The sequence below is a fragment of the Onychostoma macrolepis genome, chromosome 01 (genome assembly GCF_012432095.1).
Source record: "Onychostoma macrolepis isolate SWU-2019 chromosome 01, ASM1243209v1, whole genome shotgun sequence".
Lineage (NCBI taxonomy): Eukaryota > Metazoa > Chordata > Actinopteri > Cypriniformes > Cyprinidae > Onychostoma > Onychostoma macrolepis.
The window spans coordinates 13,523,506-13,544,203 of NC_081155.1; the positions used below are offsets into that span (position 1 = coordinate 13,523,506).

The following is a 20,698-nucleotide window of genomic DNA, read 5'->3' on the forward strand; positions in this document are numbered from 1 at the left end:
ACAGAGAAATTTTACACTTTTATCCACTAAATGAGCTCATTTCTAATTTGATGCCTGCTATAGGTCTCAGAAAAGTTGGCACGGGGGCAACAAAGGGCTGAAAAAGCATGAAATTTTGAAAAGATTCAGCTGGGAGAACATCTAGCAACTAATTAAGTTCATTGACATCAGGTCTGTAACATGATTAGCTATAAAAGGGATGTCTTAGAGAGGCAGAGTCTCTCAGAAGTAAAGATGGGCAGAGGCTCTCCAATCTGTGAAAGAGTGCGTAAAAAGATTGTGGAATACTTTAAAAACAACATTCCTCAATGTCAAATTGCAAAGGCTTTGCAAATCTCATCATCTACAGTGCATAATATTATCCAAAGATTCAGAGAAACTGGAGAAATCTCTGTGTGTAAGGGACAAGGCCGAAGACCTTTGTTGCATGCCCGTGGTCCTCGGGCCCTCAGACAACACTGTATCACTCATCGGCATGATTCTGTCATTGACATTACTAAATGGGCCCAGGAATACTTCCAGAAACCACTGTCGGTAAACACAATCCACCGTGCCATCTGCAGATGCCAACTAAAGCTGTATCATGCAAAAAGGAAGCCATATGTGAACATGGTCCAGAAGCACCGTCGTGTCCTGTGGGCAGGACGAGTCAGACGAGTCCAAATTTGACATTCTTGTTGGAAATCATGGACGCCGTGTCCTCCGGGCTAAAGAGGAGGGAGACCTTCCAGGGTGTCATCAGCGTTCAGTTCAAAAGTCAGCATCTCTGATGGTATGGGGGTGCATAAGTGCATACGGTATGGGCAGCTTGCATGTTTTGGAAGGCACTATGAATGCTGAAAGGTATATAAAAGTTTTAGAGCAACATATGCTCCCCTCCAGACGACGTGTATTTCAGCAAGACAATGCAAAACCACATACCGCAGCTATAACAACAGCATGGCTTCATAGTAGAAGAGTCCGGGTGCTGAATTGGCCTGCCTGCAGTCCAGATCTTTCACCTATAGAGAACAAAGTCAAAGACGACCATGAACTCTTCAGCAGCTGGAAATCTATATCAGGCAAGAATGGGACCAAATTCCAACACCAAAACTCCAGAAACTCATGACAACTCAAGAAACTCGATGCCCAGACGTCTTCAAACTGTTTTGAAAAGAAGAGGAGATGCACCATGGTAAACATGCCCCCGTACCAACTATTTTGAGACCTGTAGCAGGCATCAAATTTGAAATGAGCTCATTTTGTGCATAAAATTTCTCAGTTTAAACATTTGTTATGTTCTCTGTTCTATTGTGAATAAAATATTGGCTCATGTGATTTGAAAGTCTTTTAATTTTAATTTTATTCCAATTTAAAAGACGTCCCAACATTTCCAGAATTCGGGTTGTGTGTATGTGTGTATTTATTTTTTTTCAGTGTTTTGAAACCCCTATGAATATGAAAATACTTCTGGGCCCGTATTCCTAAAGATTCTAAGAATCCTCTCAGAGAGCTCCTAATTTAGCCTAAAAATTTCTAACTAGGAATCTTAGCTTAAAAGTGATTCAGGACCAATCTGAGAGCGACTCTGAGTGAGGAAAATACAAAAACTTTTATCTCAGTGAGGAGGCTAGCTATGACACAGTCTTTTGAAGAATGTGATTGGTTGGTTGTCCAAGAAGGAAATAAAAGAGCGCTTTTAAGAGTAGGGTCTACTAAAAGCCTTCACTTTGAAATTACAGGCGTATTTTTTCCTGTTTTATCGTACTCTCTCTCTCTCTCTCTCACACACACATTATATATGTATATATATTCTTTATTTTTTTATTCACCATGCTGACATACTTAACATATTTTATAGGAAATGAACAGCGACGCAATAAGGTTCTGAAAGTGCTGTAATTGTTTGTGTGATCACTGCTTATAGAAGGTTGTGACAGACCCAGATCATCACTGCTGCATAGTTGGCATATGCTATGGCATTCCTGCACGGTATCTGAGATCTTAGCGTGTCTCTAATATGATCAGTCACAAACATGATCCTGCACAATCTAATGTGTAGTGTCTTATTTCTTCTCTCATTTCTTCTCCTTCTTCATGTTTCGTCCATTTTCTCCACTGCTAAAGAAACTCTTAAGCCTCTTAAAAGTCCTCATCCGTACTCCTAACAATTTTGGACCTTAAGGCCTCTTTTTAGGGTTAAGATGTTTTATGAATTACTTTTTTCGTTACTAGGATCTTTTCTTTAATTTTAAGAGGAAACACCCACATTTCTAAGAATTTTCTTAGAATTTTGTTACTAGGAGCACCTCTTAGCACTAAGATTTTTCATGAATACGGGCCCTGGTATTTTTATTTTATTTTATTTTATTTTTTATTTTATTGACCAGTACAAGACCGAAGAGATCTAATTTAGTTAATGAAAAAGTTATGTATCTTTGTCTGAAGTCATATTGCAGTCAGAGTAATTACTGTCAGTCACTTAAAGATGAGGGGGAGTTTAGGATACACATTCTCAGCACAGTTAGTATATAATCACACACACACACACACACACACACACACACACACACACACACACACCCTTGAGATCCCACACATACTCTTCCATTGATTGATCTGTGATAACAATTTAAAAATCGTTCCTTATGAGGACAGATGGGTCATGATTCATGAACACACTATAAAATGTCCTCTGTAATCTGACATATTTGTGACTAAAACAAAATATTCAATGAGAAAATGTAGGGTGGGACTTATTTCATTGGGAATTTTTGAAAGGTGGGCGGCACATTCCAGAAGTCAGGAGGTCGGAGAGTGAATAAAGGTTGAAAAATAATGCATTTGTGACATCGGCCAAAGAGGACGACAGTTTTAGAGGTGATGCAATGCAATAATGATGAATCACATACTGTATAAGAGTATATATTAAAAAGGAGAAAGTATAGGACAAATTTTGATTGCTTGTTGACATTAATATAGTAGGCTAATTATTTGTAGAAGCCAATTAGACAGTGAGGTAAATGTGTGTTGTATGTGCCACTGAAATGTTGCTATTTTATGAAAAAAGAAGGTCTTGTTTTCAAAGTTTTACCAAAAGTGTGAACTTTGACCCGTGTCCTGATATCCTTTTATTATATGTCATACTACTGGGGACTTTCTGTGTTGTTATCAAATGTCTTTGGTATCTGTGGAAATGCACAGCATTACATTTGAAAGCTGTGTTTTTGTCATTTCTTTTGTGCTTGAGAATCTTATCTTATATCTGCTTATCTGTTATAAAGGGATGTGTTAGAATATATTTCCTGAAACACAGACTCATCACTTCTCGACAACACAGTGCAGCTATAAATTGAAAACTGTAGAAGCTGCAACACTTTTTCATTGAAGACAATGACAACATCTGGCCAACCTCACAGAGATCTGAAATGTGTTCGTCATATGGTCCAGTTGAAAGTATTTACAGTGTCTGGCTTGTGTTGAGCTATTTCATCTCCAGAAAACAAAGAAGGAATTGCAATTAGCTGCGTTTCCCCTTCAAACAAACTCAAAGCTTTCCTCAGCACGCACTCAAACATTAAACATTGCCAATCATTTTTCTTTGGCCCAAGATGAGGAGGACTGGTTTAAAATAATAAAAATAAAAATAATAAATAAATAAATGTCAGATTTCATAATTCAGTGAAAGCAATTTACCAATTAAAATATAAAATGAATATTAATTCATTCAGTTTTAAATGTATTTCTTTTTTCTTTTAAATGTATTGCATTTAATTTACCAAATAATGTATATATATATATATATATATATATATATACACACACACACACACACACATATATATGTGTGTGTGTGTGTATATTATATATACATTATATTTATATATTTATTATTACTATTACTGGAAATGATTTTTGCAGTGCACATTCACTGGGTGTCTGTGTGAAATCTGAAGGACGGATGAGGCATTGCAGATCTAATATGTAACAATAGTTGCTCATTAACTGTTCGTTTTTTTTCTTACTGACATGTTTCGCAACATCACTCCTGGAGGGAAATGACACGCAGGTCAGAGCAAGAAAGCAGAGGAGAGGCTGTGGGAACTGCAGCTCGTACTCTAACACACACGCACTAACACAGAGTACCATATTACTGTAAAACATCCCAGATACCAATCCAAAAACAAAGTCAAAGGTAAACAAATGAATAAAGTAACATGCAAATAGACAAAAAACACAGACTGATAAAGTTTTTCTCATGAGGGTGAGAAAAGCCTTGCCATCGGTCATGCATGAATAAATAAGGCGTGAAGATAAAGTAAAAACCGAACGTCTCGTGAAGCATGGAGAAAGCGTCAGGTCCTGGCTGCCTGACAGCGTATCGCTGCCTGTGGCTACAGGCCTACTGGGATGCTTTATCTCTTTTGGTAAAGTGCGGTTGAGCTGCTATGATGTCACTGTGTTTATGAGTTCTGAGGAATTGGGAGAGTCTGAGAATCCTTGATAAAATTCTCGCTAGACACCTGGATTTATCCGAATAGTTTTGTCAACACTCTGCCGTATCACATCTCCGTTGTTTCTTGAGCACAAAGAGATATGAAAGATGAGAGATTTCAATTTGTCAATAAACAGCATTTTGCTTCCACAATGCATTTGTATTTTAAAGTGAAGCATGTGAGAGAAAAGGGCTTTCTTTCAAAAAAAAGGCAAATCTCATGTAACCTGTTCCTACATCCATAATCAAATTATATTTATCCTGAAAAATATAGAATAATAGAAAATAAAGAAAAGAAAATAATCTAATATATTTTTTAAATATTTAAATAAATAATATAAATATTTAAAATCAGAATAACATGCATGGATGAATTGTGCACAATAACATCAGTAATTTGGATCAATTTTGAATTTATGTTGACATTTAACAAAAAAAAAAAAAAAATGTAATTCCGGTTTTGGAAAATGTACAGAACAGCAATACTATATTAAAGAGATCATAACTGATTAGTTGTGAACTACACTACTGTTCAAAAGTTTATTTTTTAAAAGAAATTCATATTTTTATTTAGTAAGGATGCATTGAGTTGAACAAATGCGACGTAAACACATTTATAATAAGATTTCTATTTCTAATAAATGTTGTTCTTTTAACTTTCTGTCAATCAAAGAATCTTGGGAAAAAAGGTTTTCTCAAAAATATTAAGTAGCACAACTGTTTTCAGCATTGATAATAACAAAAAATGTTTCTTGAGCAGTAAATCAGCATATTAGAGTGATTTCTGAAGGATAATGTGACACTGAAGATCAGTAATGATACTGAAAATTCAGCTTTGCATCACAGAAAAAAAAAAAAAAGATTTTAAAATATATTCAAATAGAAAATATTTATTTTAAATAAAAAAATCATACTGTTTTTACTGTATTTTTGATCACATGAACGCAGCCTTGGTGAACATAGGAGATGTCTTTTATCATTTTCAAATGGTGTTTATTTGTTCATGAGGTGAGTCTCTTTTTTTAAACGTGTGGATAAATCATACCTGCTCTCTTCCTTGTCTTGTCAATGTGATGCAGTTCAATCTCAAGCAGAGGCTGAAGGGGCGTGTCCTAAAGGGAGGGGTGGGCGGATCCGTTCCGGCCTGTGCCATAATCTATTCACGACAGCTCTTTAAAGAGACTGAGACCCAGCTGCTCTAATTTAAAAATAAAGACCCCCACCTTTATCAGCCCCTCCTTCCTCCATCTCTATTTCACAGGAGACTCCCCCTTTCTTCTCCATCCCCCTCATTCCTGTCATGTTCTTTTCATTTGGGACTCCTCGGACTGGGAGATGATTAACCGCTTCACGTTTAGCTTTGAAAAGAGCAGTTTGTCGTTCCAAGAAAGAGCCGTCTCAGACCAGCTGCCATTACAGGCATGAAAAAACTGAGGCTGTTTCTGTGCCCAAAACAATGGAGAACTAGCAGGGGTCCTGTGTTGTGATATTCAGGGTTCATGCTTATGAATAATATATGCATATTAACAGGACTGTCACAATGGCAGCGTGCGTCGAAACGTGTAGCAAGTGAAACACATTAGAATGCAATCAAGTGAAGTAGTGAAAATGCAATAAGGCAGAGACAGCAGGAAAGAAGGTCAGAGAGCGATGCCTAATGCAATTCCACTGACATTCTTTGGCATGCTCACGCTCAGATAATGTCTATGCAGGCTCATGGGAAAAAACTGACAGAGATCATGTGTGTGCTGTCTGAGATGTACAAACCTGGACAGGATAGACATCACTTAATTTTATGTGAATGAACATCACACTATAAATGGAAAATGTACAATCCATTCGATTGCCTTATACTGTGACTTGGTGTTGATTAAGACAATGAAACATTAAAAATGTATTTCCAGCGGGGGGAAAAAATGCTTTTAAAAATTGTATGACATATCAATTACAAATTAAATGGACTAAGGTTCAGTCGTTTCAATATATTTTAATTTGTTTTATTATATATTTATTATTATATGGTAGTCTCGCACATATAAAATGATTAATTTTACATATAAATGATTATTTATTACTTTTACAGATTCTATTTTTTGTAATTGAATCCTGATCCTCTTCATTATTTCTTTCATATTTAACTGATTTTATTATATATTTATTACAACATTGTAGTCTTGTACATATGAATTTATTTATTTAACATATAAATGATTAGTTACTAATTTATTTTAATTTATCTATTTATTTATTTTAGAATTGAATCATGATACCCTTTTATTTTTTATTTGATATTTAACTGATTTTATTATATATTTATCATTATAAGGTAGTCTTGTACATATAAAATTATTCATTTAACACGTAAACACATTGTTATATAATTATTCATTATTATTTTATTTTCATTTTTTTATTTTACAATTGAATCCCAATACTCTTTCTTATTTAATTTTTAATTGATTTTATTATACATTTATTATTATATGTACACTTTAGCATCTAAAATTTACAATACATTTCATTTTATTATTTATAAATTTATTCAATGACATTTTATTTTATAATTGAAATCTAACACCTTTTATTTAATATTTACCTGATTTAAAAAAAATAAAAATAAAAATTCTTCAAATAATTAGGCCACAAAAAAAATGCTTTAGAAAACAAGGTGGGTGTCATTTGCATGCATAGCCCCGCCCATTCATGAATATGTAATTCTATCGAGTGTGTGCCCCGCCCCTCCCCCGTGAACGCGCTGTATAGATGGAGCGCTCTCCTGGCCGCACTCGCAGCTTTTCCTCTCCAGTCCGTGGGCATTGTTGTAAAAACAGAAGGACAATACAAGAATAGAGTGGCGGATAATAGAGCCTCAAAAGGGGCATCAGGGAATCTGTGCTCTATTGGACCTGAGTGCATGAGGCACTATATGAGAGCCGTGTGTCGGCTGAAGTTTAGTTTCACAGGCAGCGAGCAGACAGACAGAGGAGGCATGACTCTGAGACGGAGTCCAAGTTTTGCGGCGCTGTGCGTTCATGTGCTTTTGCAGTGCCTGTGGATGAGGGTACGTGCGGTTTGGCTTTCATATGTGACATATGACAACTGTTTATACGACGCAATGTGAACATGCATTTGTGGATCAGATGACACTAATTACTGAGTCGATCTCATTCGATTCATTTGGATTTTGAGACTTTCTTTTTGCAGTTTCCAAAATTTTCGTAGGTTTTTTCTTTTTTTCCCTCCTAACCTTCATCCATTCCTATCAAAATGCTTGCTACGGATGCGAAAACGCTGAAAATCGAATTGTGTGCAAAGACCTTTTTACACTGGAATAGAATTGAAACTCAGGTAACCTGAAGTCCTGGGTCTCACATGTCTTTTCTTGGACTTTTTCTCAAAACGTTTGAGTTTAAATGGCTTTTAAAGACTTTTTGACAGATTTTGATTCTTTATGCACGCAACTGCGGTCAACAGAACATTTTTGCACACGATTTTGGCGCATAAATCCAAATGAATAGACAGAGAGATGACAAAGATAGATACCTCATGTGACAAATACTGTACTCTTAATTTTGCGTGTTGTTTTGTTGCAGGTTTGTGAGGCATCGGGGCATTTTGAGATGCAGGTTTTGTCCATGCAGAACTTGAACGGGGAGCTGCAGAGCGGCGCGTGCTGTGACGGCGCGCGCGTCGCGGCGGACCGCTCATGTACGGCGGACGAGTGCGATACGTTTTTCCGCGTCTGTTTGAAGGAGTATCAGTCGCGGGTGTCTTCGGGAGGCCCGTGCAGCTACGGAAGCGGATTTACTCCCGTTATCGGTGGGAATACTTTTTCAGTCAAGCCCCTCGACAGCGCGAGCGATAAATCCAGGATCGTGCTGCCCTTCAGTTTCGCCTGGCCGGTGAGTTGAAAAGGCTGTTTTGTTAGCAAAGCCGTTGTGAAATCGTAATCTGATTAAACAAGTCTGGGATTATGGGAGACCGGGGCAAGTTGTCACACTCTTTACCACAGAAAATATTTCCCACGGTGGGTTTATTTGTGAAAGTCTGTTTGTGTATAGACTATTTGTTCAGAAGAGCCACTGTTATTGGCCGTAAAAAAATGTGACCCTGGACCACAAAAACAGTCATAAGGGTCAATTTTGTGAAATTGAGATTTATACATTTATTATTTATACCTGAAAGCTGAATAAATTAGCTTTCCATTCATGTATGGTTTGTTAGGATCAGACAATATTTGGCCGAGATATTTGAAAATCTGGAATCTGAAGGAGCAAAAAATCAAAATATTGAGAAAATCGCCTTTAAAGTTGTCCAAATGAAGTTCTTAGCAATGCATATTACTAATAAAAAATTAAGTTTTGATATATTTACAGTAGGATATTTACAAAATATCTGCATGGAACATGATCTTTACTTAATATCCTAATGATTTTTGGCATAAAAGAAAAATCTATAATTTTGACCCATACAATATATTGTTGGCTATTGCGACAAATATACCCATGCTACTTATGACAGGTTTTGTGGTCCAGGGTCACAAATGTAAATTTTTTGTGATAACATGCCCCAATAGCTGATCATGTGAACTTGTGACAACTTGCCCCGGTGTCACCTACATACCATTTTCCATGATGCTTCCAGCGTCTCATTCTGTTTGTAAACATGCACGTTTCTCAGGATTCTGATTACCAGTTGTTGTTTGTGAACGCCGGTGTTATGCTACAAACACTGTAATTTTTTAATACCGTTAAGGTATGTTTAGGGTTGGGGTAGGTGTACACATGAATAAAGCCTCACACCGCATTAATATCATGCTGGAAGCAAAATCTGATAGGTAGCATTTTTTGCTGTCGAATTATGCTACCAACTGTTTTAATGGGAGGTAGCAAAATCTGACGGGGTAGCACAATTTGTCAGAACACCGGTTCTGTCCCGTTCATGGCATTCCTGTATGATGACGCTCAGGTTGGACAGGGGTCATGTTACCCCACCCATCCACCCATCCACCCACAGTCCGCCAGTATCCTCTCAAAATAGCAGGACAATGCGCTATAAAACACCTGAGTTTATCTCCAGCACCTACTGATGAACATTGAGAGGCTGTTTTACACACAATGGCCAAAGGAAACTGCTTTTAGATATCCAGTCAGACCACCATTGATCATTTAAAGGGGGTTATCTCACTATCTCTAAATCTCTTAATGAAACCTACTGTATACTGAGCTGCCTACCTAGGCAGCATGTTTGGGCATCATAGGTGCCCCGCTAGTTCAAAACGTGCATATGATGCTGGAAAATTAATGCTGTCTAGGTTGGTTTTGAGACATCCAATAACACAACCTTCAAACTAAGCATGCATTCAGATGCATTCAGGGTTTTATATGACCAGTGCTTATATACAATATTATGACAATATAATGCTGTATGCCGAAATAAAAAATGACAATACAATTGCAAATAATAAATCAATACATATTCTACAATATTTGCTTAAAATTCACAAAACAATTCATATAACATGGTTATTGTTGGTTATTACATGGTTATTACACATGGTTATATGTTGATATAATTATTCATTATTTATTCAATTATTCATCCAACATGTATTATTCTATGAATATATTTTGCTTGTGATAGACCAACATATAGTTTGTTTTTTGGCCATTTTAAGATTATTGCCATTTGCTGATTACCACGGTACGGTTGATTGACGGAAGTGTTAGTCCACCTTTATTTAGTTCCCAAAATTGTCAATGAATAATATACATTTTTTGGGTGTATGTGAGTAAAGATTGTGCAAAATAAGTGTGAATTTTGTTAATTTTGCAATTTTGCAGTCACATTTGATATATTTTGACCAGTGACCACCACCTTGATCATCTTTAATTCACATTACCAACTCATCCCCCAAGGCAGATCTGATTGTGGCATCTATTTTTCTCCACTCTGAATCTGAATGGTGCAATTGTTTTTGCTGAAGCCCATGTTTACTTTCACAACTCATAAGGCCGAGCCGTCAGTACGAGGTCAAAGCAAGTCAGTCTGATAGTCCAATTAGGGCCAGTTTCCATGGCAGCCGTGCTCAAACATCTCACCCCCTGCCCACGTCGATCAGAGCGGTCTAGACCTGCCTCACAGCTGCTCTGAATGGAGATTAATTAGACATTGTCATCTTGCATGCTTTCTTTTCCATCACAAGTCTACCTAGCAATTGAACTGCGCGCAGCCTGCAACGCTGGATTGTGGGACGGCAGTTCAACAAAGCGGGTTTACAAAGAAACACAGGGGGTCTTTGCATGAGTGTGTGTGTGTGTGTGTGTGTGTGTGTGTGTTCTGATCTATTTGTTGTTCGTTTTCGCATCATCAGCAGAGGTCAGATGAAAATGCAGGGTGTGTGTATGGATGTTTCAGACGGGGTCTTGGTAACCAGCGTCCTGCTGTTAGTGAACTTGGAAGAGAAGAAGACTAGAAGATTGATTGTACTATAGATATTTCATGCTTCACTCTTAAAAATCTTTGATGGTTCCATAAATTCAGCTAAAACTTCTTGTTAAGAACCCTTTTCACTGTTGTTGAGTTGCTCTTTGGTTCTTTGGAGATGTTCTGTTACATTTAATAGGTTTTCAGATTCATATATTGGTTTAAGGGATCTCTCAGTCCTAATAACATCCTTTTCATTTATGTGAAATTAAATATGGCAACTGCTAAAGGTCTGTAAACTCTTAAAAATAAAGGTTCTGTATTGGCATCGATGGTTCCATTTAGAACTTTGAACATTCACTGAACCACTAAAGATGGAAAAATGTTCTTTAGATTATTCAAATGTTCCTCACACTAAGAAAAACATGGTTCTTTTAAGAACTGGTCGCTTAAAGGTTCTTTAGGGAACCCAAAATGGTTTCTACTGCTATGAAAACCTCATTCTGGAAACTTTATTTTTAAGTCTGTGGGTTGTGAAACCCTTTTGTGCACCTTTACCTGTTACTTTCACTTTATAGAATTTCACTTGTGAGGATCTGATTAGAGCTGGCTGATATATTATAGATCGATATTTGCAATGATTTTATTGGAAATGTAACTTGAAGCAACATCGGAAAATATTTTAATTCAATTCTGTGACTCAAACTATAGGCCTATGTTTCAATATACCAATGCGTGGGATTGTTTTGTAAACAATATTTTAGTATTTATTGTTATATCGGCACATATAAATGAAAATAATCAAATATTCTTAATTAATTCTGTTCAAATAGTGAAAGACAAGCATTGAATATTTTCTATAACTAGATACACTGGATACACTTGAAAGAATGTGCTTTAAAGTCATTTCAGAGCAAATACATAAATATTGAGATATAAACATTGAATACGGTCAAACAAACATCTCAGTCAGTCAGTGTGACACGAGTTCTGTCTGAGAGGTTCTTCATGTCTTTCTCGCACTGTCTCTAGTTCAAATCACTGAGGTGTCACTTGTGGATGAATCCTGTAGCCCTGCTGTGTCTTTCTGTGTGTGAGTTTGAACTCATACTGCACTCACTCGTCTGACTTCACCTTCAGTTGTGTGTGTGTGTGTGTGTATGTGTGGATGGATGGATGGATTAAAGCTCATAAAGGCCTGTAGATCCCTCAGACTGCAGAGGCAGGAAGAGCCGGCATTACTGGTGTGTGTGAGGTCATCTCAGAGAGCCCTGATGGAGTAAATGCTTCTGCTGTCTGTCAGAATCAGCTCGTATTCTGAGAATATTTCTCAAGCTGTTTCTGTCAGTTTCATGTTTTTTTCTTTTCCTCAAACATCATCTAACATCCCGTTGAGAGTTTTTCTCGCACATTTTTGCACTCTCCTGTCTGTCCTGTTACTTATCTTTAGTCGATGAAGAGCCAGACAGTGAAAGTAGTTCAGTAATGTCTCCTGATAAAGCACAGAGTGATCAATCATTACAGTGTTTGTGCTGCAGCGTTGTATTAATGTTCCTCAAACATTCTGGAATGGTTTGTTCTAAACCCCTAACCTAAAATATGAAAGTTCTGCTTTAATTAATTGAATGTTAATCAAAGAATCCTGAAGAATGTATCCATGTTTAGCAACAACAGTTTTCAACATTGATTCTAATAAGAAATGTTTCTTGAGCAGCAAATCAGCATATCAAAATGATTTCTGAAGGATCATGTGACACTGAAAGGCTGCTGAAAATTCATAATTGCTATCTCAGGAAACTTTATAATTTAAGATTAAAGTATAATTTTTAAATGTTTAATTTTTTTAACTGTCAGAATTTTAAACTTTTAAATTCAAGATTAAAATGAGAAATTTCACATTGTCTAGCACTGATAGTATGTCTAGAATAGACATTGATAGAATGCATATTTTTAACCATTTAGCTCTAAAATTGGTAAAAACCTTTTGGTGTAAACTTATATGATGAGCACATTTCTCATTGGTTTATCATTTTTCACCCTATACTTACACCTTGAAGTCTTTCTCTTAATTTGGACTAAATCTTATCTGTTTTAGAAAACTAGCTATATAACTTAAATCAGCAGAATTTGAAACACAAATGTTCAAAGAAGACATAAAAACTCACAATATCACCAAAAGTGAGATTTACTGATAACACAGCACTGGGCCGATGGGGCGAGTGACATTGTCAACTGACCTGAAGCTCTCTCACCACTGGATCATTGTGAATGAACATGAAATGAACATTATTCAATTTAAAGTTATTCTTTGAGATTGTATGTAATGGTGATTTAATGTGTTTTTTTCTTTCTTTCAGAGGTCATATACGTTGATTGTGGAGGCTTTGGACTTCAATAATGACTCAAGCACTGGCAGTGAGTATCTCTCTCTCTCTCTCTCTCTCTCTCACACACACACACACACACACGTTATTCTGTATCTTTCAAGAGAGTACAGTCAGAAAGTGACAATGAGAAAGAGCGTGTGTGAAGGCAGCATGCAGCTTGTGTGTATTTCTGTGTATTTCTGTGCGTGTGTGTTGTGGATGGCTGGCAAACACATCCTGTTACTAAACCGCTGCCTGCACCTGCTTGCATTCATCAGTCTTTTAAACACATTGTTATAAGTGTGAGACAATCTTACACACACGCAGCAGGGAGTAAGTTGGAAATTTGGGTCATTACTTGCAATAGTTTTGTGTAGAATCAAAGATGTAATGTGTGTATAATCTATTTTTATTATTTATCCCATTCAAATCAAAATAAGTGTGTGAGTGTGTGCCAAATCTGAACAGGAGTGCAAACATTGACTTGTACTTAACACCAACATGTCAACTAGCATTTAGCACAGGTCCAGCTTCTGTAGTGCACACACACACACACACACACACATATATATTACATTTAGGTGTATACAAAAGTAAAAACACATACATATAAATATATATATATATATATATATATATATATATATATATATATATATTGATTTTTCACTCTTGCACTATGGTGTGATGTTTCCAGCGTCATGCGGGTGTGTGAGGAATCGTCTCGCTCTCAGGTAAACAGCGAGGAGAGGTAACAGTGAGATGGCAGCCTGGCACCGATGTCTGTCCTCATGTATTTCTGAAGGACAGGTTTGGGTCAAGACAGTTAGTTCTCCTAAACCACGAGCCACACACACTTCACACACTCCTCTCACAATTTACAGCCCTTCAGCTAAATACCTCACCGCTGTGCTGGATTCTGGCTGCCCTGAAAAAATTACTACGATATTCCTCTGCTCAATTGTAAACAAAGTCTATAGTACACTGCTCTTAAAGGGACAGTTCACGCAAAAATCTGTCATTGTTTTCTGTTTACTTGTCCTTTGAAACACAAAATGAGATATTAAGCAGAATGTCTGAGCTATTTCATACCTCAAAAGGTGATGGTGATTTTTACTATCAAGCTCCAAAAAGATTTAGATCTATTTGTCATGCTAAGCTATCATATGGCTTCGGAAGACTGGAAATACAGGGTGAAAATCATATAAGGGAGCATTTGTGATACTTTTAGGATTTTATTTGTCTATTTTGGTGGTGTAAATTGTATTTTTGTTGTATACAATAGACATTAAGCCTAATATCTGCTTTTGTGTCTCAGAAACCTTTCACCTTTAAGCCATCACACAAATCCGCTTGTTGTGATCAGATTTTGTGTACTTGTCAGAGTTGTGTAAGCTGGCGTAATTTCACAGTCACGCTGAGCAGAGGCCTAATTACACCACAGCTGCCCGCTAAAGTGTCCATTTCTCTCTGTCTCTCACTCCTGTAGGCATTAATGGTCAAGTCATAGAGAAAGCGGTCCAGTCGGGCATGATCAACCCAAACCGTCAGTGGCAGGTCTTGAAACACAACGGCCCTGTGGCTCAGTTCCAGTACCAGATTAGGGTGACCTGCGACGAGCACTACTTTGGCTTCGGCTGCAATAAGTTCTGTCGGCCCAGAGATGACTTCTTCGGCCACTATACCTGCGATCACAATGGCAACAAGACCTGCTTGGAGGGATGGGCTGGCCCAGAATGCAACACTGGTAAGGGGTGGAGCCTTTGTCAGATTTATAGTGTTGTTGTGCATGAATTTATGGATTTCATGCTTGAGGTAAAATACTTCACATTTCATATTTGAGGTCTGCTTCCATTGGGCACATTAAAGTTTTGTGTGCACACTACCGTTTCAAAGTTTGAGGTTATTAAGATGTTTTTGAAAAGGTCTCTTATGCACACCAAAGGTGCATTTATTTGGTCGAAAACACAGTAAAAGCAGTAATTGTGAAATATTGTTACAATTTAAAATACATGCATTCTGTTCGAATGCATTTTCAAATGTAATTTATTGTAGTGATGCAAAGCTGAATTTTCAGCATCATTACTCCAGCCTTCAGTGTCACATGATCCTTCAGAAATCATTGTAATATGCTGATTTTATGATTGAGAAACATGTTTATTAGAATTAAAAACAGTTGTGCTGCTTAATATTATTTTTTTGGAAACTGTGATGAACTTTTATTTTTATTTTTTTTGTATTATTTGATAAATAGCTTATCAAAGTTCAAAAATGATTGTCCATTGTTGAAAAATAAATCTTTTGTAACATTTTAAATGTCTTTATGGTCCCTTTTGATCAATTTTAATGCATTGCTGATTAACTATATACATATTTAATAATTAAAAAATCTTACTGACCTCAAACTTTTGTACAGTAATATGTAAATAATAAGTAAATAATAAGAGTTTAAAAAAAAAAAAAATTCCAAACCTGAAATACTCATTGAAATTAATAAAAAAATGTAAAAGTCATACACATTTCTGTAATTAATATATTTTTATAATGTTATTAAAATATGTTTTAAAATAATTTTATAAACGTTTAAATTGGCTAAAAATGGTTCTTTTCAAGAAATTGTTCTTTTCACTGAAATTTGTTGTTCAAAAAGTGTGGGAATGGGATTTAGGCTCGGTCAGACTGGACTCATACTGGCTCTGAATCACTGACCTCACAGGGATGTTGTTATTTGAGATTGTCACTATCACAACAAAGCTTTGGCTCACACACACACACACACACACACACAGCATCCCGTCTGCCAGCTAGTGTGTGTTAGTGTTTGATACAGTGTGGGTTTGCGACAGTATTAGGGTGGATTTTATCTCTGTAATAGTGTTTATTCCCTCATTCACTCGCGCATGAAGAAACACGAGTGGAGGAGAAATGACATCATGTTGGCAGACGATGTTGAGAATGGCTGGGATGGCGTGATGAGAGAGAACTGCTGAGATCACACAGATGGAGCTGATAGCAGTAACCATATTCCTCTTTCTCTCTTGTTTTCTTAGCCATCTGTAAGCAGGGCTGCAGCACTGAGCATGGCTCCTGTAAAGTGCCTGGAAACTGCAGGTAACCTATAGCATTTATTTATACAGATAACAATTTAATGATTCTTTTCCAATATCAAGTGAGCTGACTTATGTCTAAATAGGCAGAACCCTTCTAAGGTAGGATGCTAACTAAAAAGTCCATAGCCTCATAAGTAAACTCAAACGAAACCCAATTTTCTGCAGTTGCCTACTGTTAAATGACTGATTTTGAACACCACAATGGCAACATATAGAATGCAAAAATTGATTTTTTTAATGATAAAAATTGCAATTGTGCTTTAAAATTTGTTTTTTTTTTTTATATAAAGAGGTTTTCTGTGCATTTTTGTACTTTTGGTCAAATTTTTTCTATATATTAAAATTTTAATAAACAATAATTATTACATTATTTTGATTATTGTTGCTATTAAAAATAATACACACATATGTTAATTGTAAAAATACTTTTTCCCTGTAAAATAAAAATAATATTTAATAATAATAATTTTACAGTACAACAGTTTTAATTTGCTTTTTTCATGTTCAAATTTTAAACCATGAAGCTTTTATTTTGGCAGAAAACTTCAGGAAATCCTCCTTCCAAGTTTAATTTGAAGTGTGATCCAATTCTGAAATAAGCAATAATATGCACAAATATTCAATAAAATAGTCTTGTAATTAGGATTTTTTATGAAATTGAACTGTTTTAATCATATTTTTAAGTATCAAATTGTTTATATTCAACATTTTGTGTGTGATTTGTTTACTGTACAATGCATAAAAATTATCTGCAAAAAAATTATCTGCAAAAAAAAAAAAAAAAAGAGTCATGCATTTTGGCCTAACAAAGTCTGAAAAAACAGCATAAGGTTGCCACATACACTTAGCAGGAGCCTTTGCGTTGCAAGTGTTCACATTTTGCCTTAGAATCATGTCTAGGTAGGCAGCTCACTAGGTATTGCCGCAGAGTCACATTATGTCAGTGATTTCATGTTTCAGTGCATGTGGTACAGTACTTTCAGAGGTGATGTTCTGCCCCTCACAGGTGTCTGTACGGCTGGCAGGGCGAGTACTGTGACCAGTGTATCCCTCATCCCGGCTGTGTGCACGGCACATGCGTTGAACCCTGGCAGTGCCTGTGTGACACCAACTGGGGAGGGCAGCTCTGTGACAAAGGTAATTCTATTCTATTCTATTCTATTCTATTCTATTCTATTCTATTCTATTCTATTCTATTCTATTCTTCAGCCTGGGTCATTTGTTGAATTGTTTTGCATGGCGTAGACTTGAACACCTGTGGCACGCGGCAGCCCTGTCTGAATGGCGGCACCTGCAGTAACACGGGACCAGACAAATACCACTGCGCTTGTCCTGATGGCTACTCGGGACAGAACTGTGAGAGAGGTGGGTCACACACAAACACATACACCTCACATGGTTCCAGTCTTCAGTGTCACATGATCCTTCAGAAATCAGTCTAATATGCTGATTTACTGCTTAAGAAACATTTATTATTATCAATGTTAAAAACAGTTGTGCTGCTTCATATTTTTTGCGGGAGCTGTAATACATTTTATTTCAGGATGAATAGAAGTTCAAAAGAACAGCATTTATTGAAATGAAATCTTTTTTTTAACATTATAAATGTCTTTACTGTCACTCTTGATCAAATTAATGCACCCTTGCTGAATGAAATTGTATTTGATGTGAGGAATATTCCACATTCATGGAAGTACTGGAGAAAAACCATCATGGATAAAATTCTGATTGATCTGAATTTTCCAAAGAAGAAAAAAAGTCAGATAGATGTTTTCTTGAGTGCACAGTTTGTATGTTTTTGATCAGAATCGCTCACATTACTTATCAGCGAGTCATCAAATTAAGCCATGTATCCTGTTGCAGTTCATGTCAGCCATCTGGCAAGAAACTCAGTTTTATTTACTGGCCAAAGCCAAATTTGACTCACATTTGGCACTTGGTGAGGGTTAATTTTGGATCCTGCATGTCCATATTTCTCTTTTTCGATTTATTCTGGATTCTGTCATCTGTCTTTTTTTGGACAGGAGATTTTTATGTGCAGTAAGGGAGAAAAGAGCAGAGAGATACAAACTCAAACATACACTTACTAATCAAGCAGTCCGTATCCTGGCCAAGCCGAAGAATGCAGTGTGCATTAATTTGATTTGGGCAGAAAAATGCATCACTTCGTGTCACATACAGTATGTGTGCTGGAAAAATAGATCTGTTGCTCGGGTTGGTTTGGCACGATGTGTCTTCTGTCAAACACACTTCACCAGGCCATCCTGGATGCAATAATAGAGATATTTTCTTGTTCTGCTGTTTTCGTTTTGCTCTGGTTTGCTTGGATTTTTGTTTATCCTTTTTCTTGTCACGTTTTATTGGAAATACAAGCTCACGGCCTCTTGCTACACTCGTCTGTTTTTGTTGGTGGTCTCTGTGCGGTGTGAGAAAGGCCAAAGGGGCTTTCCCGTCCACTGACTGATCTGATAAAGAGCGATAGAGCGAAGAGAGGGAGTGACTGGGAGATTGAAAGGGGGAAAACCAAGACGTGACCCTGCCTGACTGTCTGTGAACTCTAAGACAATGTGATTTGATGCAACAAAACTCACACTGATCCTTCTCTCTCTCAGTTGAGCATTCAGCTGACCCTTTGCTAAACTCTGCGACCGTTGTTTGCTCTGAGAAGCTTTACAGAACGTCTCATGATCTCTGAATTGGGGAAAAGCCCTGTTTTCAGTAACAGAGGACTTTTATATATTTGCATTAGAAAACTGTAAAAGATTTATTTATTTTTTGCATACTGTAACTGAACATTTGTATTTCCACAGTGTTGTAAAATAAGTAAAAAAAAAATAGTCATAATTTACAGTCAGTGGGTCATATTTATTTTACTGTAGTTATTTTATATTGTTATTTTAGTATTATTTATTTACTATTGGAGCATTTATCAATATTTTGAATTGGCTTTGTATATTTTCAGCTTTTGTTTTAATTTTAGTAAAAGTTTCAGGGTTTTTTTTGTCATTTTATTAGTTTTTTAAAATATTTTTGTCACACCCCTCGACTGGTTTTGTTGTGTTTTTGCTCCCCATGTGTCCAGTGACCCAGTTTCTCCCCAGTCTGATTAGTTTTATTATTAGTTGCTTCCCCGCACCTGTCTGTCCCTCGTCTAGGTTAGTATATAATGTGTAGTCCTTCCTATGTTTCCTTGTTGGTTCTTGAATGTCATCCTTGTGTGTCTACGTATGTTCCTTGCTTTTTGAGTCATTAAAGACTGTTATATTTGAAGCTTGTCTCCTCGTTCTGTGCTCCTGAGTAACGTGATAATTTTATATTATATTTGTATTTCTATAAATTTAGGTTTATTTTGATTTCAGTTTTAGTTTTAGTAATTCTAGTACTTGTATAAGCTTAACTTAGCCAAGGCAAAATTTCATCTATTTTATTTTATTTTTTTCAATTAATAAAATCAATTTTTAATGGTTTTCATTATCAATAACAACACTGCCTGACATGAAGTGGCTACTAACCAACTAGCTGGTTAAATAAATAAATGGACATGAATTTTTGATTTGAGTTTGAATTATTTTATTATGTGAGTGGAAAGAGACCGTGGAGTCATACGATGACATAAAACAGACAGAGGCATACAGTGCTGCTAGATAGAAAGGGGGTTTGTCATTGTTTGGCAAATGTGTGGTCCATGTGTTTTATTTTGAGGTAAAATGTCTGTGTATTTTGTGCATTCCTTTGGAAAATGCTGTTCTGTCTCAGTTTTGCTTTGATTGTGTGTGAGCACTACATTATAGCATCTCTCTCTCTGGCTCTCTGCAGCGGATAACGCCTGTCTGTCTGAGCCGTGTCTGAACGGAGGCAGTTGTGTGGAGTCCAGTCAGGGCTTTGAGTGTCAGTGTGCGCTGGGCTGGACTGGACCGTCCTGCAACATCAGTAAGATAGTCTCAAACTGCTCCGGTTTTTCATACATCGAACTACTTTGAAGGAGAGAACAGAGCCATATTTAGAAACTAGAATGAGACTTGGAGCTGAGCTCTTTTGACTCAAGCCAGATAGCAGCCACCCAGAATAACTGAGCAACTGCATGTCATCACATTAAAATCACTCCTTAGCAACGGCATAGCAACACCATTTGAAGTTTTTAAAGTCACTTTTTAGTGACTTTAGGCTGTTTGTCCCTTATTCTTCTGCAAGAAAGTAAAACATGCTTACTAGGGGTGGGCAATTTTGTTTTTGTGCGTAAAAAAATGATCCATGATCCTTCTAAAATCATCCTAATAGAACAAAATAACTGAAACACAACTCTTAATTTCAGAAGTCTCTTA

The 20,698-nt window shown here is 36.5% G+C and overlaps 1 protein-coding gene across 3 annotated transcripts in view; it reads left to right on the forward strand.

The window, feature by feature from the left end:
• Positions 1-7,265: 7,265 nt before the first annotated feature.
• jag1a (jagged canonical Notch ligand 1a) overlaps positions 7,266-20,698 on the forward strand; it is a 29,917-nt gene continuing 16,484 nt past the window's right edge. For 2 of the 3 annotated variants that reach the window (XM_058790921.1, XM_058790928.1), the window contains exons 1-8: positions 7,266-7,535; positions 8,068-8,376; positions 13,258-13,315; positions 14,756-15,013; positions 16,317-16,377; positions 17,383-17,513; positions 17,622-17,741; positions 20,193-20,306. In XM_058790921.1, the coding sequence (XP_058646904.1) occupies positions 7,389-7,535; positions 8,068-8,376; positions 13,258-13,315; positions 14,756-15,013; positions 16,317-16,377; positions 17,383-17,513; positions 17,622-17,741; positions 20,193-20,306 (1,198 nt within the window). In that variant the 5' untranslated portion in view covers positions 7,266-7,388. The remainder of the gene's footprint in view (positions 7,536-8,067; positions 8,377-13,257; positions 13,316-14,755; positions 15,014-16,316; positions 16,378-17,382; positions 17,514-17,621; positions 17,742-20,192; positions 20,307-20,698) is intronic. The other variant, XM_058790935.1, reaches the window with a different exon arrangement.